We start from the raw sequence: 25,768 nt of genomic DNA, 5'->3' as shown, positions 1-25,768 counted from the left end.
AGTGTGATATAAAATTAATTTTGTCTTCTCAATTTCAGTTTGTTTTTTGATAGCCAAAGGCTGTGATTTCAACCAGTAAACCTTGGAGACCGGCCATTTTTAAACTGCTAACAAGAATAGAGATACTTTTTGTTTATTGTTTAAAAATCAAACACTTAAATTCATCAAAGGGTCACAGATTTTGAAATATTTTAGAGATTTTCTTTTCCAGCAGTTTAATCCTTTAGAAGGGCTGAATGCTGTCCTCATTAGCTCTGAATGTCTTTGCAAGCATGCAGTAGTCCTTTACCAGAGGCATTCCTGCACTTGCAAAACAAGGCACTGCTGTAGCAGATGTCAGACAAATAGCAAAGCATGCAAATCCTATCCTCCTGTCTGGTGATAAGTTCTCCCCACATGCAACTGATGACCAGTGCTGGAAGATAGACTGGTGCCTTGTTTCTGCAGGGGAAAATCCACAATGCTTTTACTGCATTGAGACAGGAGAAGGCTTTTGCTGTTTTGTCTCTGCCTTGTTGTTTACATTAGAAAGTTGTAATTGTCACCAGCTATGAAAATATGTTTGAACACAGTCTTTTAACTCTCACTTCTGCTCTCAGTAGGCCAGGCAGCTCTCTGGTGCACCATGCCATGCCTTCCCTTCATTCAAGACACAGAAATTTTGGAATGCACTCTGCAAGAGGTTTTTCTTTCAAAGGTGTTCAGTGCCCCCATACTTTGTGTCAGGTCTCACCTCACTAGATGAAACAAGCCATAAACAAATAGATATTTGACTATTTAGAGTTATTCAGGTTAAAATTCAGAAGTCTACCCTCCTTGGCAGTTTCTTGTACCCCAGCCCAGGGCACAAGATGAAATATGAAGAGGGACAGAGCAGCACCACCACAGCCCCCATGCCACAGTTGCACAGATGTCAAGAAGGAACCTGTGATGTCTCCTTTCAGCATTTGCAAAATGGAGCTGTTCCAGGTGGCAGATAGCCTGGCAAATTGTCTGGACTCATTTGCAGAGCCATATGTCTCCGTCAGAGTTGTATTTTCAGTCTATTCTGTAAAGAAAATGTTCAGATCAGAGCCTAGCCCTCAACTTTCCCAGCAACATGGTGCTGCCTGTGAGGGGCAATCAGCATTTCCTCCACTTGCATTTGGCTGATACTGATTGACCAAACTCACTGGGGCTAGGATTTTACCTTGTGGGGCTGACCATCACCAGTTCAGCATTGAATCAAGGAAGTGCCTTTTGCCAGATCCCTTCTTTGTTGTTTTTTTGCCACAAAAATCTTTGAGGAGCTGTCAGAAGGGAAACTGATAGCCATTGATTTGATATTGATGCATGTGGAAGTGTGAGACTCTTTTTCAGCTTATGTGCCAAAAAGTGTTTAAACTTCCCCAAAAGATGCATAATGAAAAAGGTTAAAATTGTGCCTTTTTCTGGAAGATAGAAATACGAAGTCATCTTCACTCACCATAAATGGAGAGGGTGCAGGCTTTGACCTGTATTTCACATGTTTGTGCCTCCCCAGTCACAATGATACTGTGCACTGTTGGAATTTCTCTCTTGTGTTTTAGAAATGTCAGTGTGGAATGGAGAAGCACTTCCAGTTAGAGACGTGAAAGTCACTAGATGTAGAGTACAAAAAAGGAAACGACAAGGGATGTCTGCTGACATCTGAAGGATATTCTTTGCCTTCCTGCTTTGACATTTTAGTTTGGGGATAGGTCACTGCTTTGCCATTTCTTCTTTTGCTGTTCATGTGTGTATCTGGGGCTGAGTAGAAGTGAACACCTTAAGAGAAAGTAGATTTTATTTTGATAAAAGGTGGGACAGACACATGTTGTAAAGCTAAAAAAGAGGTGGGGGAAATGCAGTGTAAATGAACGCATAAAAGACATGCACATTTCAGAAAGCAAAACCACGTTCAAAAGATCCCATTGCAAATTAGAGCAGTATCAGAGATCAAGGATGTTTTTTCCCCGCTTATGTTCTGGGGTTTTTTTTCATGATAGCACGCTGATAAGTGTTTGTCATGTTCATATGCTTCTGTATTGTTACACAAGCATTTTAGTGTGAATTTTTTACTATTACCAAGTGTGAGGAACATCAGCTGCGAAGGTTGGAGTAGTTGATAAGCTGTCTGGGATTAATGTTTGTTTTAAAGTTCAAATGGCTACATAAAAAGTAGGCTATGTTTCTGAAGAACCGTTAGCATGCAGAATACCACAGTCTTACTGGCATCTTCAATCCAAACACTTGAAAATAACACTTTCTAACACATTTGCAAAAAGCTCACAAAGTTTATTTCTGTGTGTTATTATTCATTGGCCTCTGATTTCTATCAATTTGCTAAAAATCACCCTTCTTTTTGTGTGATGGCAGAATAAAACATGTTTATTGTTGAAATAAATTAAAGGTCTTTTGTTTGGCTATGTAGCCAGAGCTAAAGCTAAATAGCTTTATGTTTTTTAACAAACTGAAAAAAATATCTGGCAGTATGATGAAGTATCTATCTCAGAAATTGGAAATGAAGACCTTAGCTTTACACTTGAAGTAGTCAAGGAAAAGACAATACAGCAGCTTGGTGTTTTGGGCACAATAGCCAGTGTGAATAGTAGTGGATCAAAGGATTTGCCAAAGTGGAGCACATGCTGACTTTTTTTAGTGTTTTGAGAGTTTAGAAGACCCTGTGGCAATGCAGGCTTCCTCAAAGCCTAAAGCTTCCAGAGACTCCTTTGCATGTCAAATGACTTCACCTATCTAAGCTCCCTAGGATAGTTTCAGGGTGGCTGATTCAGAGGGTACAGAGCCCCAACATGTGATGGCCCCACCTGGACTACTGCATCCAGCTCTGGGACCCCCAACGCAAGACAGACATGGATCTGTTGGAGTAACCCCAGAGAAGAGCAGTTGATCACAGGGCTGGAGCACCTCTCCTGTGAAGACAGGCTGAGAGACTGGCAACTGTTCACCCTGGAGAAGAAGAGGCTTTGGGAAGACCTTACAGCACCTTTCACTGCCTAAAGGGGGCTGCAAGAAGGCTAGAGAAGGAATTTTTACAGTGATGTGGAGTGACATGACAAGGGGGAGTCTCTGTGAACTGAAGGAGGGTAGTTTTAGGTTAGATATTAGGAAGACATTTTTTTACTGCAATTGTGGGAAGGCACTGACACATTGCGCAGAAAGGTGGTGGATTTCTAATCCTTGGAAGCTTTCTGAGTAACCTGGTCCAGTGAAAGGTGTCCCTGTCCATGGAAAGTGGGTTGGGGCTATATGATCTTTAAGGACCCTTCTAACCCAAACTACTCTGACTTTATACTTCTGACAGTATGGCAGGTGAATCACACTAAATGGCTATATTTGTTCTCATTACACTGGAGAGTCGAGAGAAATTGAATGACTTTAAATTTTAATGTAATGCATTTAAAGCACTCACTTTTACCTCAGATTTGTCAGAGTAAGAGCATGCAGTCAGTGAGTTTCTACTGATGATTGATGAGGCCATGATTGGTTCATTTGTGTGTCCAGGCTCTAAGCCATTTCTTTGTGACAGTAGACATTCAAAAAAAAGCTGGCCTCAGACAAACATTTCACCTACTGGCTAACTCTCCCATGGCTGTCTGCTACTGTGATAGCATTTCGTTTTCCTTCTCTGATTTCAAATGCAGGTGAGACTTGTACATTATTTGTTTGGGCAATGTGCTGTACGAGTCAGGTGCTCTTCATTACATGTAGAGAGACTCCCTTATCAGGTTTGGGCTTTTTTTGTGGCAGAGACAAGGTGTTTGCCACTTCTAGATGATGGATTTGGGTGCAGCAGTGCACAAGGAAACTTTGTGTGTAAGTGCCCTGTACTGTGAGGTTTTGGTACCAAGCTTAGCCTGGATATTTGCCTGCAGACAGGCAATTCTGAATGACAGATGGAGACTGGAAGCAAAATGAATTCAAGCAACCAGATAAGGTCAGCTGGGACTGCATTCTGCAGATATGTTTCTATCCCCTTCATGTATGAATACAACCTCAGCAGTGTCACAGTGGCAATGAGCTCAAGATTCAGCAGAAGCAAATCTTACAGGGAGTGGCATTTTTTTTGGAGTAGCATAGTACAGTTTGAGGAAAGGACAAGCCTTTGAAAATAAAATCCCTTGTCAGGGGCTTTAAGTCAGTACTGTTGGAGTACTGCATTGCTAGGAAACTGCTTCATTTACAACCATTAATGAGTCATCTTCTGCTCTGACTGTTTTGCATTCTGTCTCAATACCTCTCAATGATATTTTTAAGGCTATAAATATTCATATTATTTCTCCTGCTCTCAGAGACAAAACTTCATACAGGGTTTTTTCCTAAAACCAAGTGTAAATTTGGCTTTTTGGAAATGGATTTTTAAGAAATATTGATGCTTCACCTATTTTAATATAAAAATAAAATCATAAAAGGAAGACACAATTCCTTGTATTTTCCCATTTGTATCAAGGAAAACAAAAACAATAAAAATAAATGTGCAGGGAAAAGAGTTTCTTCACAAAGCCAAGCAGGCCACAAAAGTGTTTTGCATCAATATTAATGTAGGGAGAGGACTGCAGCAAGTATACAATGGGTGTCCACATTAAACTGATATAGCTGCAGCTGTGCTTGCTTCCTTTTCACTGGGTTACGGCAAATTCTTAAAATCACTAAGCCTGTTTACATTGCCAGTTGAAGCTTCCTAAGGTTACATCTTGCTCTCCATCTAGACAAGTGTCTGCAAGTATGGCTGCAAGATAACCTGTTGCAATATAGGAAATACCACATGTCCACACAAGCTGTTAGGTGGTGTAGAACACCACACCACATTCTGGTCAGGCCCTCAACAGGCTGTTGTGAAGGTGAATGGCTGGCAGGAAAATTAAAAAGCAGGCCACTTTTACTCTTGTATAAGCATAGCTGTTAGTCAGGTGCAAAGTTTTCACACAAAGATACAGTAGCATTAAACTTTGGGACGTTTCTGTCAGTGCCTTTACCACTTTTTTCTCACGTATTTATGGTCGCCATGAGCTAGAGTCTGTTCTTGTATGCCATCTGAAGTGCAGCCCAGGTAATTAATTCCGCACTGGGAATTGGACTCCTAACATTTCCTGAGAAGGGAGCCCAAATACTCAGCTATTCATTACCATTTGAGAAAACCTGAGTAAATTGCTAATCCTAGCTTGGTGCCTCCTCCCTCTTCCAAGCCCAGTGGCCTCAAAGAAGCAGTCTTCTTTCAGGACACGGGGGGCAACTCTTGTGATGCAGGTTTCTGGCAGAGAGGGGTCCACCTAGCACCCTGCTTTCATCCCATGAGGGCTGACTCCTCAACAGTCGGAGTTTCACATAGAGGCAGGGAAGACTGACCGGCCAAAGGCAGGGGTCTGGACAGCAGATAGCAGATGGGATAATGTCCTGTGATGGAGGTAGGGGTGGCTCACAAAGATGTGGTGAAAAATGACATTGGACATTTTGGTTGCTTCAGAAGCCCACACTGCTACAACAGACCTGTTTGTGGTCTGAACCAAGCCCTGCTCAGTGATTTGCAGAAGGGATAACCAGTTGTGATTTCTGCATAGAGAGTTAGGAGACATGGCAATGTTGAAGCAAAGCATCTCCCCAAACATTGTTTATCTCAGCAGTCATGGTGGTTACTATGAGCTTTTAGAGTGAGCAAACACTACCTCCTGGGGATCAGCCCTTCAAGTAAGGATGGGCCTGCTTAGGGAAGGCAGTGTTCATGCACTCTGAGTGACTATTCTGTAGATCAGGTTTTATGATAGGCAAAAACTTCCCCAGAGCACTTCTTTTAAATAGTAACTGGGAACAACAGTAATGTGTCCATTTTCCCCAAGCTAGTCATTCTGTGCAGTCTAGATAATGGGATTATTGCCATCCTGTGAGTTGGGGACCCTATAAATGACACCAGAACATGTTCCTACAAAATTAATGGGTAGGCAGGAGTTCTGCATTTGAAAATCTAATCTTAAAACCTTGGAGACTGATTAAATTACATCTCTGAGCCAGGAACAAAATGTAGCTTCATGCAAATTGCACTCCGCTCCTGCCCTTTTTTTTTCTTTTTGTTAGCACTGGAGAATGATTTGGGGCTTCAGTGGCTGTTAAAAAGTGTGTTCTAATCTCATGATTATTTAGTCAGATGTTAGGAACTTCAGTACTTGTCCAGAACTCTACTACTGGTAATATGAACCTATAGGGAAGGGTAATCTATTTTAGTAATACACCCATCTTGGTGGCTTCTGGACAGCCAACAGTTTGTCTGAGAGAGGATGGTTGTTGGATGGTTTTTTCCAGATTTTCTTAAAAGCAAAGACTCTTCTCATACAGAAAAGCATAAGCAAGTATCTTCATTTGGGTTCATGAATATGCCTGTTTTCCAGCAGCCTGTAGGAGATTTTTTTAATTATCCTCCCTTCTTTCAGCCTGGATAGTATTTATCTGTCTGTAAGAATGGAAGACAAGACCCTCTGTTTCGGGGTGGGGAGAAAAGTGCTTTGGTTGATGCAGTGACTGTTGTGTATTCCAGTATAGGATGTTTATATGTTTTTTTTCTGATTTCACAGGAAATACTCTGAGCTTCACATTTACAGAGCCACGTTGGCCGACGCTGGGGAATACGTGTGCAGAGTGAGCAGCAAGCTAGGAAATGACAGTACTAAAGCGAGTGTTATCATCACAGACACCAATGGTAAGGCTTGACTCATTATTTTATTGTCACATTCAGAAAGACCATGTATTTAAGCTGCTAACAGGACAAAGGGCTTAGAAGGAGGACAAAGCTTGGCACATGAAGTGGAAGCACTGAAATCTTTTAGGTATACTAAGAAAAGTAGTTGAGCCTGACTTGTCTGTTATGTAGTTGAGATGTTCAATTTCCCTTATAGGCAAATGGGCTGTCTCCTACACATTTCAGGATAGATGAGCATTTTCTGTGTAACACCAGGTCTAAGACACAGTCTAGTCAAGATTAGAAAATAATAAAAGGAATATTATTCTAATTCCTGTTATGCACAGTGAAAGAAGTTGCATTTAACCTAAAACATATCACAGTCTGAACTGCTAAACCAGCACTTCTCACTTTAAGTAATATTTATATTGCTCTGATTGCCACCATTTTTACTTTCACATATGTTGATAGGTTTTTGTTTTGATTTCTAAAACAATAAACACAAAGGCATGAATGTATCTGAAGGAAAATTATTCAAAGGCTTGAGTGTGATTCAGATGCTTTAATTCAGGTATTGTAATTTAAGGTTGGTTGTGATTTAAGCTGAAATCATGTTTTTCCAGTGTGGCTTTTTATAATTCAGGTCCCATAATTCAAACGCCAGTGTCCAGCCAGTTGTGAAGTACGAAACAAACATATCCATATTAGCAAACAAAGCTGAAGTTCTCTACATATCATAGATGAGTTAAAGATGTTATAGCAATGTGAATTTACCAGGCATGCTTTTCTGTTCCACATTTCTGTGCTCTTAAGTGGGAGATAGGCATTTACATAAACAGAAAACCAAATGTAAACCTTTTCCAGTGGGATTTGTCTTTGTCTGTCTGTTGTTTTGTAATCACACAGCAATTGCTTGACTGTATTCACTTTGTGTATTTGCTATTCTATTTCATCAACTACAGAATCTCAAGTGCTAGAATTTCATTCTAGCTGTATGGTATTATAATCATAAGCAGATGTCAGGAGACTGATATAAAAGATCAAGTATTATTTACTGGAATGTTGCTAAGAGGAAAAATAGGTAGGTGTTTCTGTTTCCATGAATACAAATTTTGGTTGCTCATTAGCTGCTTACATGGAAAGCTCCTACAGTTTCCGTAACTCAACTGTAGGCACTGTGCCTAGGCAGTGTTACAGATAAATGCAAAAAAAAAAAAAAAAATACAAAAGGGAACCTCATTCCTTTGCTACGTGACATGGATTTTTGAACTTCTTTTTGGGCTACGCTGAATGACTGCAAAACACTCCTGCTGCAAGAGGGCAGGGGCTTGGTCTCAGTAGAAAGTATTTGTGGCAAGCCCTGTTACGTGCATCCATAACATATATGTTAAAATCTATCTAATTTTGTTATGAAGTGTAAGTTGTTTAAAACACAGCCATGCATGCCAACGCAGGGCCAACTAGAATCCAGTCCAAACCTGCCAGCTGGCTCTTGTCTGTAAAGATCTGAACTGGAAACTCAATGATATCTGGACTGGAACATCTCAGTGATATTTGATCATCTAGACTCAGGCATGGTAGCATTCATTGGTGGAATAAATCAATCATGCATATTTGGTTGCTATACATACATCTGAGCCCCCTCTGCTTACTGTTCCTCATAAATTACCAATAAAATTGTTCATAATTTTCCTGCTAATGGTGGAATTTTCCACCTGGATTTGAGAAACAGCATGGGCAACATCTGGTGACTTAAGAGCAATAGATCCTTATGGCCTCAAAGGGCAACATCTGCCTTGCAAACAGGGATAGACCCCCTGCATGGGTGACCTTCTCACCCCTCCTTCCCCCACATTCCCTGACCTCTTCCCCTTGCTAGCTTAATGACAGATTTGGGATCCAAACTCGGTAATGAGCCCTGAAGGGGAGTCATTACTTGGGTCCTGTATAGCTAGGAGGTCCTGCAATATTCATAAGAAAGAAAGAATTTAAAACTAAAAGAAAAAAAAAACAAAACAACAAACAAAAATCCAGCATATTTAACTCTTACTTGTTATTACCTGTTAGTGGGCCTTTGGGGGAGCTCTTGGGGTCCAGTGTAGTCCAGGAGTCCCTGTAGAAAACTAAACTGTAGGTATCTGAGAAGGCTGAGTCTCTCAAAATGAGCAGAGAGATTGCTTTCTTCTAACTCCAGCAGGTAGGGTAACAGTGAGATAAAGAAATATGCGCCAGAGGGCCTGACTTTCTTATGGTGATACTGGTCTGTCCTGCTGTGTGAACCATAACTTAAGTTATAACCTTTAATTTAGTGACCTCACCTGGTCATATTTGTTATGTATGCCTTGCTGTCTGCAAACTAGGTCTTCCTTTCCCTTTGTGCTGGGTACTTTAAGAGTGAGGGTAGGCAAGATAATGGGCTTTCTGGGAATGGGGTTATTTTTATTTCCACTGTAAGGTTAGTGTTTTTCAGTACCTAAAAAAATATCTGCATTTAAATTCCCTAGAATTTGTCAAACTAGGAGTATTTTAGTTGAAATTTTCTTTACTGGTGTATGCCATGAAAGAGAACCCCAGAGCCAGACCAAAGGCCTTGTCTCTAATATCACCTACCAGTGGACATTAGGAAAAAACATAGGAAGAACAAGGCAAATGTGTTGGTGTTTTCTCCCCAAGAATACAAAAAGCCATACATTTTCTACCACCAAGGATGCTGATTTCAATTCTCTGCTCCAAGCATAGAAAAATTAGTTATTTCTCAATAAACAGCTGTAAAATATTTTTTGTTGTTTTCAGTGAGCAAACACCTTTTTTTTTCCTGATCTCATTCCCCAGGTAAACTTTTCTGTCTAAAACAGTAATATTCAGTGCAATAGTAACTCCTTTCCTTCTTACTATTATAAGCATTGTTGTTATTTAAAAATGCCAAATTCGCTTTTGTGCAAGTTTTTGCTACACATAAACATGAACATACATCCCACACGAACAGTTTTAACCTCCACAAACTTCTAAATTTCCCCAGTTTTACTGAAAGTTATATTAATCTTTGTATATAGAGCCATGTGTATGGATTAAAAATGTAACAAATATAAAAATAGCTAGACAAACACAATTTTTACCAGTCTTAATAGCAAGTGATAGGAGCTATTCTCTTTTAAATTTATAATGAGTGTAACTTGCCCACAGGATATGAGCTGCCTTCTTATTTTCATTCACTCATACTCACATATGCTCACCTAAGATTGTAATTGAGGTCAGAAGAGAGGCATGAAGTTCTCCTGGTGGTGTATAAATAGTACACAAGTTTGCTAATGCAATAGTAACTGCTTTTTTTGTGCATCCTCATTTCTTACTTTACCCAGGCAAAATTCTGCGGTGAATTTTTCAGGGATTTTCTCATCAGCATAGGACCTTATTATGCTTGATGAATAACACTGACAGAATACTTCACAGCATACCCAAAGCTTTCAACTTATTCACAAAACCCTGTATTTAGGCAACTAGCTAAGTGATATCTTTTTGATAAAGAGTCAAGCATGCTCTATCTGCACGTGGTGTCAGTCTTTTCCATTAAAACCTGTTGGCCTGATTCTTTGGCTCTCTGAGGATGTTTTCTGTGCCCAGCATGTTTCAGGGTGCAAAAGGGTGGATTCATGCAGAGATATTTCAAAAGCCAGAAGTCTGCAGTGCTGGTTCTGCTGGGCTGTGTGCTGGGTTTTGGGTGAGCACTAATCCTTGCTGTCTGTTGGGAAGTGAGTTGATGTAGTTTGACTCATCATTGTGAGTGGCTGGGGCAATTCTGAGTGAATTGATGGGTGCTAGAAGAACAGATCACTCAGGTGATCTGTTAATGTATCTCAATTGTAGGCAGAGGTGAACCTTGGTAAATTCATTAGCTACACAGTGGCCTATGCAGGCTTTTGGTTTTGCATCCATAGGACTTGCAGTAGTAGTAACAGCTCCAAGTCATACAATAATCAACAAGAATCTGACACTCATAATTCATTCAATTTTAGTTTGCTCTTTCTCTTCTGAAGACAGACAGTAGCTTAGCTTCAAGAAGATGACTGAGAAATAAATAAGTAAAAACATAGTACTTATATCTAGTACCCATAGAGCATGTGAAAAACTGTGAAATACTTCAAGTGCTGAAGAAGTCCCTTCTTCTGTCCAAGACTTGATTAAAATAGATCAGGGTACCTCTTCTCTCTAGCATAATTGCAGGCAATCTGGGACATAGTTTGTTTTTGACTGGCTGGCATAATGAGTCAGATTCTCACCTGGAGCAAATCAGCATGCTTAGACCACGGATTTGGTCTTAGAAAGAAATGTGGCCATTACTCAATTTGGTATTGCAACTCCCCTAAGAGTAGTCTTGAACCTTTCCTTGCAATTTGACATACTTGGACTGAGGGCAATGTTCTTTTAATCTGATTCTGGTCATTAGTTTCTTGGAGGAAAAAGGGGAAAACTATGGTAGTTTTTAGAACCTAAAAGTTAGTTTAGCCACTGGATCACCCTGTGTCTTTTACCACATATGCCTGCATACCTCTGAGGCCCCTGACTACCGCCTTACCAGCCTTCTACACAACTACTCTCTGCTCTGGCATCTATAGACCAAGTGACAGAGATGGAGAATGTGCTCCCCTTTCCTCAAGGTGTATGTTAGTTTGTGTCATTGTTTGTATAATTCAGATGGTATCACCCTAACAACACAAACAATTCGAAAGACTTAAAACTTACATCACTGCCACAAAGTACACCTCAGGATGACAGAAAGCTTGTTTGCAGCTCTAATGACCTTTGGTGTCTGAATTCTTTTCAGTGCCCAGGTTGTTGTTCCTGTCAGGGTTCTCAGAGTGACCTGCAAGTGCTGAACTAAAACCTGTGAGCTCAACCAAAATTCCTTCAGCTTGCTCAAGCAGCCTTTTTTGCATTAGGCCTCTGACTAAGTGGGGGCAAAAAAGCTGTGAGAGCATGCAAAGAGCTGTTCACAACAGCAGCTGTAAGGCTCTTAAATATTTGGTTATCCTGGAGAAAAGGTTTTGGCTGAGGAGGAGAAGGACCTCCTGCCTGACAGCCATACAGCAGAGCTTGTTGCCCGTGCAACAAGTCCTCTCAGCAGCCCAATTAAAGTTCCCTATCTGGAAGGATGGATCAACATACCAAGTCCATGGGGTTACTGGGAGTCTTGTGTGAGCTGGAGTTCTTCCCTGTTATGTCAGGCTAAACAGCAGAAGATGCTGGCCTGAGTACTAAGGAAATAGGACTGAGAAGCTGCAGAGGCCTGCTATTTACAACATCCCCAAACAAGGATCTCTCATGGATCCTTCATATATAAATTATGAGTGTTGTATTTACAACATCCCCAAACAAGGATCTCTCATGGATCCTTCCTTATTTTTATATAAGTTAGCCCCTGCACAAGCATACAGTTTCAGGAAACAGCACTTCACCAAGACTTAGTATTCCTAAGTGCCAGGAGACAGAGCTGGTTGTAATGAGGTAGCCGCTCCTCCTGGGAACTTAAATACGATGATGAAGACAGGGCTGCAGGCTGCCATCTCCATACCCTAGCAGACTGCAGCAGTAAAAGTATTATGATTGAAAAATGGTCCCAGCTCTTTCACCTCAGGCAAGTACTGATGGCCTGCTATGAGAAGGCTCTTTTTTGTTTGCTTCTTGTGTTCAGACAGCTTGCCATGCGGATCTGTGCTAGCCTTCCCGGGCACTGTAAAACATCTTTCTTATGGTTGTGGTGTACTGTGTGCAGTAAGCAATACGCACAAGTGCTGTGTCTTCCAAATTTTAGCATCCACTGTTAGTGTTGCTAACATGAATGTTATTAGTGGGGCTTGGTAAAGTGTGACTTTGCCACATGTTTTCCAAATGTATTTCTCAGCACATTTCAGGTGTAGGAGGCTCTGGCTGTGTTTTTTTTTCCACTGGCAGCTTCCCGTCAGCGTTTGTACTAACACAGCTGGGCTGGGGAGGTGCCAGTAAGAAATGCTTCATCAAGCTCAGCACAGGCACTAAATGGAACATGGTTGCTTTAATGGTGAAAGAAAAGTTTGCTCCAGTAGTGCCAGATGCTGAGCTATGCAGCTGTCAGACCTGTTCCATCTCCTGATGTGACTAAGAAAGGTTAATTGCTCAGACGACCCAGCTGCACAATAGAGAAATTGCCGCTATACCCAAAAAATGGTCCTGAAAGCTGCCTGGCTACAGGCCACTGTGTTCCAAGACCTAATGCAAAGGTTTTGATCTTAAAAATTTTAATTATGATACACACTGCGTGCCATGCATCGCTGGCTGCCAAGGAAATGCTGCATGACATGTTCTCTCCCATTAGTGAGATGAAACTGGGATGTACTAACTAGGCAAATAGTACATTTGCCAAAGAAAGCTGTACCAAAATGGAAAAAAAAATACAAAAGAAGAGCAAGCAAGTAAGAAGTTAAAATGTAGAGCCAATATTAAAGTTTAACAAGAGGGAAGTTGAAGGGAAGGCATTTGGACTAGTTTTGTCTCTGGTCAAGTTTCTGTGAACTCTGGAGACAACGAGCAGAGAACTATTGGAATCCAGATTCACAAAACAGAATAAAAACATTCCGGAGTTTCTCTTTCCTAAATATCTTATATTTTTTAAATTCTGTGTGTTTGACCTACTTGGGGATTCTTGGTGTGCCTTGAGGTTTCAGGGCAAGACTTTTCTCTTGGCATTCAGGGCCTTTCTCCAGATGTAGAGCTGAAACTTGTGCAGCTGGATTGAACTGGACCACTTAATGTCTGAAATGGGTTTTCAGAACTTGGGAAAGTCCAAGACTGTTGATGAATACAGCTGAAGAGTGATTCGTTCACACCTAAAAAATTGCAGTTGTGGGTTGTGGGGACAGCAGAGCACTCGCAAATCAATACTGTCATTGGAAAAAGGTCTCTGTGCAAGTCTGTGAAACCTAAACAAAGGCTTTCTACATTCTGCGTTCTCCCATCTGCGCGTTTTTCATTAGCAAGGATCTGAATATGGCAACATCATCCCCCTTAGCCATCAGCTGGTTCAACCAGTGAGTGCAAGCAGTCCGTGCCAGTATGTAAGTAGCAACAGTGTATGGACATATGCAGAGGACCAGTATGGAAGCAAAACTTTTCCCATCTCTTCAGCAAAACAACTGTTTGATTTCTATCACAGAGCCCCCAGCAGTCCATGAGGGACGGGGTTTGCATGTGTGGCTCAGAAGATTTCCCTGAAGCAGCAAGTGACACTATTGGATGTACTTACCAGCAATTCAAGTGAAATGAACAGAGACACGTCTTTGCAAAATTTAACTGCCTAGAAGCATAAGGAGTGAATACTCACACTGACGTCTTCCAGAAACAGAGCCATCTGGATGATTTCTCCTGATGCCACTGATCAGTTATTTCCAGAGGAAAATGAGAGATTGAACAACTGGCTGCTTTCAGGAGCAGGCTTTTTTCTTCAGTTTTGCTAGTAGGCACCATCATTTTTTGGTTTTTTTCCTGAAAAGAAACTTCGGGAAGCTGATATCTGATTGAAGCCTCTGCCCACTGGAGCAAAATTTAAGCTTCCTTCTTTGAACACCTTTTTCTTCTTTACCTTGTGCATTCTGGAGCTGAATGCTGCTTGAGGATCATTTGACACCATATTATAACTTCTTGTTGCCTCTTGTGTTTTCCAGAGAGTACCAGCAAGATACCAGTATCAACAGAAGTGACAAAAACTTCTTCACGTAAGTTGAATTAACAGTCTTTCTGTCTCTTTCTTTTCATTTCCTCTTGAAATTGTTTCTACAGCTCTGAAACAGCTCCTTAACAGAGAACAATTCTTCTACATCAGCAGCTCTCTTTCTGCATATCACCTTGCACCTTGAGCTACTTCAGGGACCAAGAAATGAATGAAGAAGGATTAAGCATACTTTTCACTATCCTGGGGCTGTATTGAGGAAACAAACCTGGCCTACAGTTGTCAGGCCACAGCAGCCCAATTGAAGAGGTGTTTGTGGTGTTAGGAGCTATGTTTTAAAAAAGCTCTTACCTCCTTCTCCTATAAATCCTAGCAGCTGCTTGTGAGTTTGCTGAGTGTATAGGCATATTGATGTGCCCTTAGGAGAGTCTGTTGCCTAGACTTCTCTGTGTGCCTCTACATAGAATTCCTAGCAGCTCTGCAGGGTCTGTGAGTGTAGACAGGTAACTCACTGTCAGTAATTTAACCACTTTTGAAGCTGCCTTGGCATACTAGGAGCCTTCTCCAGGTGGTTTCCTTTCAGGCTGATGGAATTTGCTTTCAGCATCCTTCCTGCAGTTACAGATTGCATACTTACAGAGTAGCAATACTGCCGGAATTGACCCCAGTGAGAAGCTGCTTTCATTACTTATCTGTTAAGAGTTACTTTATATATGGCCACAATACAAGCACTTGTCCCTACTGATGGCTTTGGCTGAGACAATTGTAGATAAACGTGTGTAAGCCAGGCAACCCAAGGATTTACAAGATGCACATATCCTCCTTGGCAAAGAGGCTGGGGTCCTGCTAGCTTTTTTGGGAAAGCTATGTCTGGCAGGGACAGGTTTTAGTGTGAAATGACAGTGTTTGTAGGCTAGATCAAGGAAAACAGTGTGATTGCCAGATTTTGCATTTAGCATGCCTGCAGTCTTTTCTTTGATGCATCTGTGTGTGTGGCGACCTACTTCTGAAATCTTGGCATTGCTGCCTGACAGAAGAGACGTTGGCTGTGCCCATATTCTTTCATGTTCTCAGTGGGGCCTGTCACTGGTGCTTCACTGGAAATATATGAGACCACATAGCTAATAGCAAGTGTCCTGTAACCATTGGAACCATTTTTTGTTCAAAGAAGGTGACACGCTGGTCACTGACTCCGCTGGGCTTGCCTTGCCTTCTCCCTTGTGCAGCAAGAATGTAGTCCCTGTACTTTGCTGCCTCCTTTCCCATGAATTAAAGTTCTTGTTCTTGAGCGATCTCTTTCCCTGCTTATGTCCCTTCAAGTGCCTGCTGTTACAGTACTGTCCTTCTCTTTACTGCTATTGTGCCGCTGGAGAGGAGGAAGCTGGGATGTTCAAAAAGCTGGCTGCATTCCTGATGAATCTCTGCGTTGGCAGATTTCATGCCAAGCAGCACATCAAGGTATTGTCCCCAGAACAGCAAAAAGCAGTATTTTTAGTGGCTGCTTGTGGAGGTCTCCACATGGAGCTCTGAAGAGGTCTTTGATATGTGGCTGGAGCAGAGACCAAACCCAGACAGGTGCTGTTTTTCCTGCTGTTCTATCCCCACTCTGGGTCCAGACCATGTCTTTCTCTAACACTTCATGAGTTTCCTGGTGACCAATAGTGCCTGGGGTTTTGGGCACTGATTTTTTTCCAGGACTTTCAAATGAAAATAATTAATTATTGTGTTGTTTCTTTACTTTAAGATAGACTATTGTGAAATGCTAGTGTTCAAATCACCAGGATGTAGATCTCTTGAAGTATTGCTACAGTTACTTTTTGATGATAGGAGGAATTAAAGAGCAGTCTTAGTTTTTAAGAGTGGGTTTTTTCTGCCTGAAACCAGGCTTTGTTAGGCAACAGATTCATCTTTTCTGTATGACATGAAATGTTAAATGTTTCACTACAGAGCATGCAGTATGCCTGACCTGCTCCTTAGAATTCACAGACTGTCTGTTAGCCACCTCTACTCCACACCAGCACATCACATTGCCACCTTAGGCAAAGTATTCTCTCTTCAAATTATTCCTTTCAGCTGATAATACTTCTCAAGCCTTCTCTTGAATTCTTTATTCATGCATAACACTATATATGATTTGCTAGATAGTGAAAACCCATGAAGCCACCCAAACACATGGCTCTTAATTGCTGTGTGGTTCAGGTTCCTATAGTTCAGACCTAGATTCAGGCTACCTGCTTCTTCTCTAAACTTTTCTGATTGCTTCCTTTGTGTGACTTGTGTTGAGGTCCATTTCCTTCCATTATCCTACAAGATTATTTACCATTCTTTTTCTGTTCTTGTAACCACTTTGGGGCTGGTGCCATGTCCCATTTTGGTCTGGAATATGTTCTGTTTTCCCTTTCATCTACAGCTCTCTGCAGAGGTGGTGACACTCATGGACCTCCTATCTTTCAAGCCACAGAAGTCCTAAACTATAGTTGTGATTGACTGAAATTCCTTACTGTTTAATAGGAGTTATGTGAGAAGAAGATAAGAAACTAGTGCTTCCTGGATCAGTATGTGGAGCTTCAAGACCTACTGCTTTCCACTATCCTCTGATGCTGTCTGTCAGAAACAGCTGAAAATTTTACTCTGTCTTTGCCAGTTTTCTCACGGCCTTTCCTCCCAGGAGCATTTTTGCTATAATTGATTATTTACAGTGCGCCTAGGACATGCTGAACCAACTTTGAAGTTCTTTGCTTTCTCAAGCTATCTCATTTTTTTTTCTCTGCTCTGCTGGGTTTCTGACTACTGAGGAAAAAAACTAAAAATTAAAGAAATCTCTAATGGGGGAAGATGTTCAGGTTCCTCCAGTATAGTGCTGTAGCTGTGGCTGTATTCTTACAACTTTATTGTTACTTCTGTGTGTTGCAGAACCCATGCTTAGGATACAAGCTTCAACAGAAGGAACAAACACTTCCTCCTGTAAGTATATGCAAGTTGTTTAAATTATTGCTGGCAGGACCCTCTAAATTATTCCTAGTTCAGGAAAAAAAGTGCATTAAGAGATCAGGAATTACTGAGTGGGATTTCTGAGCCATCAGTGCAATTGTTATTTGTTATATATTATTAGAACTCTCAGAGACATTATTTTTCTATATTGAGGCTCAAACACCTTCCTTCAGAAAGGTCAAATGTAGGTTTGGGCAGGGCAAAAGAGGAGGAAACTACACCAGTGTTTCCTACTTGGAATTCCCTTCCCTGCCCTCCCCACACAATGTATTGCTTCAGACACTGTCTCTTCTGCCTCCACAGCCCCTGGCCATGGGGTAGCTGGAGCACCGTCAGGTCCAGCCATCCCCACCTGGGTGCATTTCCCATCATCTGTATGCCAGCTGTGCTTGTTAGAGTTCTCTCACTCTTTCTTCTGTGCCCACTACCCTTGGGAAGAAGATGAGGAGGGTGACAACATCATTTAGTGTGTCTTCCCTCAGCTGGGGCAGAGAGCCAGCAATGGTTCTTTCCTAGGAAAGAGAGATTATCTCTCTGCTTTTCTCAGGAGCACACTGGAAAGTGCAGAGGTACCAGTGGGGAAAGTGACTCTTTTCTTCCTCTGAAGTGATGCTTCCCAGGGATTATGGTTTATTGATCAGCCATAATCCTGTACAATTGAGAACCTTTAGGAAGAGCCTTCCAGTTCTTTACTAGAACCAAATCTACCATCTATCAGGCTGGTTTTGAGCAGTCTGGAAGGCCACCTCACCCAGTGGGATTGGGAGGTGGGGTATTAATCTTGCCCTAAACCAGTAAGTGTTACCAGCTGCTAATAGGATGGCAGGTGAGATAGACCAATGTTCTGGTCTACTCTGACAGCTCCAGGGCTGCTAAAAACTGTGCTTTACAGCAAACTATACATGAATGCGCTTAACTCACATTTAATAGCTACTGTAGCAGCACCAGGAGGAAAGGTCAAAGCCATATCTCTGTATTTTTCTAGATTTTCATCTCAGCTGATAATTTTTAAGTGTGTGTTGAAAGAATTAGAGAAATTTGATGGGTTATTTAAGAAGCTTTCTGCCAGCAAGAGAAGAGTTGGATTTTGGCCTCTATTTCCCCTTGATGACTAGCAGCAGAGTAGGCAGGACTAATTTCTGGAGCAGCTTAAAACAGTAGATCCTCGCCGTTCTGTTCTCAGGAGTATTAATGTATACTGGAGTTAGTACCATTCAAGTCACTAAAATAAGTAATGGAGGAGAGAGGGCAATATTGGATATTGATGCCTGTGCTGGGTAGGAAAAGCAGGAGGGAGCCAACGTTTATTGCTAACAGATGTGAATGTCTACTCACACTACAGAGTGATGAGGGAGTTGACCATGTACTTATATTAAAGTTCTTTAGGGATTTTCTTTTCTGAATTTCTGTGTGACATGTCCATTTCACACTTGTCCCTGTCAATCTTGTAGCAGCCACAGGGGATAAAATAAACTGTGTTCTTCCACTTCTCAGACAATAGCAGATGTTTATACAACATGCCAGCACTGTCACTGTTGGCCAGACACTGGGAAAGACCTGAAAACAGCAGAGTGATTCAGTAGGTTCTCTCCCCTAGGGCTTTCACAAGAGAACAGACATGTGGCATGCTTTGCTTCTTTTAGAGTTTCAGTGACAGATATTCAAAGAGGAAGAAGTTTAGAAAAAAATCCCACTTCTGTAAGACCCTCCAGAAGTAACATCCCAAACATGAAGATCCCTTTTATGTTCACATATTGCTACACTCCTCTAAATCAAGTCCACTTTGAGAGTGTGTACCTCCATTCTTAAGTAAAGGAGAAAGGCTTGACTCATTATTTTGCTGTCACATTCAGAAAGACCGTGTATTAAAGCTGCAGCAGGACTGTTTATGGGCAACATCAGTCTGGAGACCCATGCTCTGAGAGCTATACTGGATCAAAAGCTGAGCATTTATTAGGAAATGAGGAAATTACACAGAGTCTATGGGAATATGTGTCAAATAGAAGCATTTGCTTAGTTGCACCTTGCAGCATTACCCTCATACTTTTTTTGTGCTACTTACTAAGGGCTTCTCCCTGAAATGTCTGTGGAGACACTTCCCCGAGCAAAGAGCCTGGACATTCCATGCGGTCTGCATGTTTCAGATGTGATTGTCTTATACAGGGATTCTCAGTTCAGATTTGTCTGTTTGAGCAAGATGGTAAGCTAGCATCATCCTTCCATCACTTGGAGCATACTTTCTGCAGAGTGCTTCCTCCTGTCCTCTATCTAGCAGGTTGATGTGATGCCCAGCTGGAGGCAAGAGTATGAATAAAGAACAGGTAGGAGGCTGGTCCCACCTTGTCTGTGGCTTCTTTTTCAGAGGAATACAGAATGGTTTGTTTAGCTTTTTCCTGGAGAGAAAGACTCATTGCTGATCATCTGTCCCATAGATGAATTTAAACTTGTTTTCTTACAGACTTTCTTGTTGGCCTCTAAAACCTGCACAGAAATTTTAAAAAGAAACATTAATTGAGTAAGAATTCTGCCAGTTTGGATTGCTCATCCTTCCTCTCTGGAGTTATTAACTTACAAGCTCCAGGTCTGGTGCAGCAAGGCACTTTCCTAACACTTCATCTTCTTGTCATGCAGCAAGAGATTCCAATATGTATATTAAATTATGACCAGATACAGCACATAGAAAGGAAATTTGAAAAGATTTTTTGCCTGTCACCTTTTTTTTAGTACAATACTGATAAAAATGGTCAATGCTGAGCAATAAAACCTTCTGTGGCGTGTTGCTAGGGTCATTGGTTTACAGAATATTTTTAACAGGAACATCTTTGCATATACAAAGCAAACAGCCTGGCCAATAAATCATTTGTGTACTAAAATCTTAAAAAGCAAGTTAAGTTTTTGCTAAATTATGCTTTCCTTCATCTCCTAAAGTGAACCCAATTCTTCTCTCTGTACCTGACAGAGGTCCACTTTCAAAAACCATGAATTTTCTAAAACTCATACAAACGTTATCCAGGGCTTCTGGAAGACAGAGTGCTTGGGCCCCAAATGATACAGGTTTTAGGTCACTTTTTCTTCTGCCTTAGGAATACCCAAACCTCAAGAGACCTAATTTTTTTTGGTATTTCAAGCAATTTTTTAAAGGGTAATCTTGATTTGTATCAAGTCCTCAGACCATTTAAGTTGTCCTGCTGTCAGATTTTTGCAAGTTTGTTTAGATTTCTTTATTTTATTTTTTTAATGGTGCTCATGCACAGATACCTACCTACCAACAGGAGTGCACTTGCCTTTCATGTGTGGCAAAAACTTAGGGAATCAAGGAAACAGAGATGGAAAGTCTTTCCTGCTTACTGAGGTCCATGTGAATTGCAGTTCCTTTGAGATACAGAATGACTTGATGACTAGGTATCTTGCAGTATAGTAAAATATAGTATATCTGGTTTCTTCTGCATTAATTCCATTTACTGTATTTTGTTTGTTTTATTCTGAATTTGACAATTTATAATATTCCCTCTACAATGGAGAGACAAAGACGATAATATGATTGACAGTGCTGCCACGCAGTGTAAGGATCAGAAAAAATTGGGAGATAATGCCTAACCATTGAACACATGTTCAGCTTCTTTAAAACATGTTCAGCTTCTTCTCTAAAAACTTTTGCTGCTTTGTCATAAAATTTAAATACAGTGGTAGTACCTCAGAAACGTCTGAAATGCAGCTATTTTGGGGTGAAAAAACAGAATTTTTCTTATGAGATAGTAAGTAACTGTGTACAGTCAGTTGAGGCAGTATGGGAAGAGGAGAATACTGTAACCAATTTATACAGCTGAAGGAATTCAGATGTGTAAGGCAATTACTTAGGTTGCAGTTATGCTATCAGCAGGACTCCTAGCTCCTGCTCTTGTAAAAATTTAGTCTGACATCTTCAGCTATCAGAATTTAATTAATCTGTGCCATAGTTTAAAAGGCTACTTCTCCAGGAAAGCCGTGGTGGGACAGTGGGTCAAAGGAAGACACAATACCACCTTGTGCATTTTTCTGTGGGTTTATTTCTCTTAATAATGGTCTCTGGAGAGAATACTTTGCTTTGTTCTAAGGACACGGGGAGTGACTAAGGGAAGGGAACTAGATAACTAGTTCTTATTTAATGTAAAATGAGTTTAAACCTCCTAATAGGTGAAATCCTATTGAAACGGCAGTGGTGATGAAGTGTCAGTCCTTTGTTATAACCTACCACAGTGTGGAGTATGTTCCAGTTTCATTCTTCATAGTGGGCACCAGTGACAATGGACAATGCAGGGGTAACTTCAGTACTTTTATGATTTTGTCTGGCATGACAAACCCTGCTTCCCATAGTTATATTTCACAGATAAGGCAAACTCATGGAAACAGGTAAAATCTCCCAGAGACACAGCTTTCAATCTTTAGTATGACTCCCAGTCTAAAGATGGTGTGACAATAAATGCCTTCTCCCAAACCACTTAATCTCACAAGGTTTTCTGTAGTTGTATTCTTGGTCCCTCAGTCTTGCTCTGAAGGAGAGCTTGTGTTGTCACTCAGCTGGTGAATGCAATGGTTTATGTCTGTTTATTTCAAGATGTGCTTTCCAAAGGTCATGAACTACACCATAAAATGAGTTATCAAATATGTGGCAGTCTATTTTGTTGGAATACAAGTAACAGATTTCTGTTGTCTGTAGTATTTCTAAAGGGATTTCTCAAGCCCCCATCACATTGCCTTCAACGTGTTGAAGATCCTCTCTTTTCCAAGATCCTAACTCCAGAAACTCCTCCCATCTTTCAGCAAAGGGATTTTTAAAGACCATATGTGTCGTTCATGATGGAGTGGGGGAGGCCCTCACACCAAGGTAGCTGTCCAAAAGTCGCATTGTCAGTGGATGCCTTAGCAGGAGAGTGTGGGCTTCATCCCTACCTTTCCTCAGGAACCCCCGGTATGTCTGGACTTTCTTTACTAAGATCCTGAAAATCATATGGGAAGTTTTCTTCAACAGTCTATTAGTAAGGCCTGGTTTCTCTTGAGGTTCTTCTCACAAAGTCAAATCATGGCAGATTCTTTCCTAGGAGAGAATTACTTTGTGTCTTTCAGACTTCTTCATACTTTGCTGAAATGACACATGCTATTTGCCCATCTGAGAGCAAAATAAGCATCTTCCTGATCTGCCAGCAAAGCCTGTGCTGGAGGACATAAGCTTGTAGCACAGGGATGTGTCAGTGTTTTGATTGCAGTTGTTTGGTCACTGTGTCTTCCGAGGAAGTCCCAGGTACTGTCACTGTGACAAAAACAGGTACTCAAGGACTCATGTTTCTCCTGGCCTCCTCCTGTTCCTCTCATACTCTTTCTGGCAACTGTGAACATACTTTGTGGTACTGGATCAGCCTTCTCAAAATCATTCCTCTTCTGAGGCATCAGGGTAGTTCTCACTGAGTAAAGGTACACAACAGGTGGTCATGCCAGTAGGACAGGGATCTATGAATAAAATGGAATCTGTAACCTTGACAGAAACATGCATCTCTTTCATGTCGTTATCCATGCTGTAGTCAAGACTGTCAGTGTTCTGTTGGAAGGCATGAGGGAAACAAAGAGCTCAGAATAAGTATGAACAATGGATACTCTCAACCAACAAAAAATTATGAGCATGTGGATGCATACAAAATAGTATTTGTATTTTAATACAGTAAGGAGTTCCCAACTTACTCCTATAGTCCAGATATGCTGTTCATCTCCTTATCTTCTGTGTACTGCCCCCAAAGAGTTTACCCTGAGGCACTCTCTTGAGTTAACCTCAGGAGAGACAAGCAATGCAAATTGCTTTGTGCTATTCAGTAGACCCTTCTGTCCTCAGAAAGACATGACAGTCCACTTTCTTGTTTTTAGAGGTGGAGTTTCTCTTGTGTCAGTTTTAGAGGGAAAGGTCCAACAGAGATAAAAATTCCAAAGGGAATTTAAGTTAGCAAATTTGAGTTATACTATCAAACCTGAAAGCTTGCTGTGCTTCCTTTGACAGGGAGGCACATAGAGCAGGCTTTCTTAGATGGTGTGTTTTGGGCTTTCTAGTCCACATTCTTCCAGGAGGGATCTTAGGCTGTCTCAGCTGTAAACAGACACCCTGAGGCATAGCATGGTCCATGAAGGGTTGTTTCATGGACTGGCAGTGGAGGTCTGTCATGAAGTAGAAATACAAATTTAATGAAATACAAGGGAGTCAAGAGCCTGGATCTATTGCTTTGTTTTCATGATGAGCTTCAAATTCGGGCAGTTCTGGTCAACCACAGAGGCAGATGGTGATGTCTAGGGAGAGGGAACAAAGAAAAACACAGCGGTAGATAGAAGATGAACAGAAAAGTAAGCTGTTACTTTTCAGAATATACTTGTCAAGTATATGGCTCTGAATGTTTCCATTTACTTAAAAAAAAAACCCTGGATAAATCACTATTTACTTCTTAAAAAATGTAGGCTGCATCACAGAAATGGTATTTTAAAAGCTATAGGGAGAGTATTGAACACATAAATGTGAACTTTCCATAGATGCATGGCTTTGAAAAGCCATCACTGTGTCCCCTCATTAGCTTCTCCACAAACACAGTGACACTCCATGGCTGAGACTCAATTTAGACTACAGCAGTTTCTACAGGTAAATTAAAAGCAATAGTCTTCTTTCACATTCCTATCTAGCAGTGCTGTAATAGTGCAGTGGAAGCCAAGCTAAACCCTCGGGAAGAAATTATTATCCTATCCTTCATGTCCACGTCTCTTCTAAATTGCCTTTTGGTAACCTCTTCTAATTGGTTGCAAAATGGGAAAGTTGTATCTCCCGTGACTTTCATTATCAAAATGTTCCTGGAGGTTCTTAATGGTTTCTGCTGTTCTTGACATTCTCCCCCTGTACAGAAAGGAGAAGGAATCACTGTAGTCATTGTGGCTATTAAAGAGCAGCCTTTTACAGTGTGATCTTCCTTCTAGCTTTGCATCTTGCTAAATATTTAGCAGTAGCCAGCTAGTCAGTAACTTTGAGTTGAATCCACTGTAGCTGGCAAGTATCACAAAACACCCACTCTGTGTTTTTTTGAAAAGAAAGCTGTGCCCTAGAGCAATTATCCTTTTACTCTTGTCTGATGGATATCAGTATCTTCTTTCAGTGACTATGTATGTATATAAAGGCTCTTGCATTTCCTCATAAGATTTTCTTTTCCTGGCTGCCTGTGCTTCATTCTAGTCCTTTCAGCTTCATTATGGATATACAGAGCTCATAGGCCTTACAGGTAGTTTATATTGATCACAGTATGTATCCAGCTGTCTGAGATCCTTTGGTAAATAAAAAAATTCCAAGTTTATCCTTCTACACGGATCTGCTTTTTGCAAAAAAGGAAACTTTTTCTTAGCCTTCCAAAAGGCTAAGAAAGTTTCCAAACTTTATCAATTCTGTTAAAAGCTAAAATAGCATAGGGCATTTCTAATATATGGTGATCATAAAGGCTAAACCTAGGGTGCTATGTGGAGTGAGGCTGAGGAGTGAGATGTAGTGCTGGAGCAGTGTTTGCCCATTTCATCATTATCGTGCTCTCTTGTGTCATTTCGGACCATGCCAGCTACTGATTTTCAAGACACCTAAGCACAATAAGAAGGATTGAGTGCACTGAGACCTTTACCAGGAGGCAGTATGGGTACCACCCTGCCAGCCCAGCTCCCTTCACTCCGAGCACACACACCTTCTCCCATATCATCCCAACAGACATTGCAACCCCCAAAGACTCATAGGTGTCTTTAACTATGCCAGAGGGAATTAATCATAAAGTTATAGTAATGCCATAAAAACACCACTTGGATGGGCTGAGACTCACTCTTTCCACAATATAGACACTGAGAGCTGGAAGAAGACACGGGTAAACGATTTTTAATGAAGGGCAGAGCCACAGTGAAGTGGTATGTGATGTAGATGTAGCCTAGCCATGCTCGCCCTTAGACTGAGAGCGTGATCTGTCTTCTTTCCTGCTGAGCAGTGTTGGAACATCTAAGCAGTCAGGCTGCCTATCCCACCCCAGCCTTCCCAATGACCATGTATTTGTGGGGCAAAAAGCGCCTGGCATTACACCCCAGCCCTCCCAACTTTAGCAATCATGGTCACTGCTCTTGAGCAGAGATGTGAAATAACACCTACTGGACTGCAGTCCAAGCCAACAGAGGAGACAACTTCTCCCGAGCCTGAGCATTTGGCTCTTTTCTTTGTCCATTTGTTTTTGTTTCATTTATTCAGCACAGAAAAGCTCCTTGCTCAGAGCATTTAATGTTCAGAATTGATGTTGAATAGGGAAGGATTTGACTGGACACACCTCTGCAGTTTAAAGTTTTACCAATACCATGTGCCATTGAGATTATCC

General features: G+C 41.2%; 1 protein-coding gene across 8 annotated transcripts in view; it reads left to right on the top strand.

Annotated features, from left to right (window-relative positions):
* The window catches only part of NRG1 (neuregulin 1), a 452,794-nt gene that overhangs the window by 308,180 nt on the left and 118,846 nt on the right, over positions 1-25,768 (top strand). For 4 of the 8 annotated variants that reach the window (XM_077172305.1, XM_077172301.1, XM_077172300.1 and 1 more), the window contains 3 exons: positions 6,582-6,706; positions 14,380-14,430; positions 17,298-17,348. In XM_077172305.1, coding sequence (XP_077028420.1) covers positions 6,582-6,706; positions 14,380-14,430; positions 17,298-17,348 — 227 coding nt within the window. The remainder of the gene's footprint in view (positions 1-6,581; positions 6,707-14,379; positions 14,431-17,297; positions 17,349-25,768) is intronic. The other 4 variants (XM_077172306.1, XM_077172304.1, XM_077172302.1 and 1 more) reach the window with 3 other exon arrangements.

Source organism: Agelaius phoeniceus, chromosome Z (assembly GCF_051311805.1).
Source record: "Agelaius phoeniceus isolate bAgePho1 chromosome Z, bAgePho1.hap1, whole genome shotgun sequence".
Lineage (NCBI taxonomy): Eukaryota > Metazoa > Chordata > Aves > Passeriformes > Icteridae > Agelaius > Agelaius phoeniceus.
This window is presented reverse-complemented; position numbering and strand designations above follow the sequence as displayed.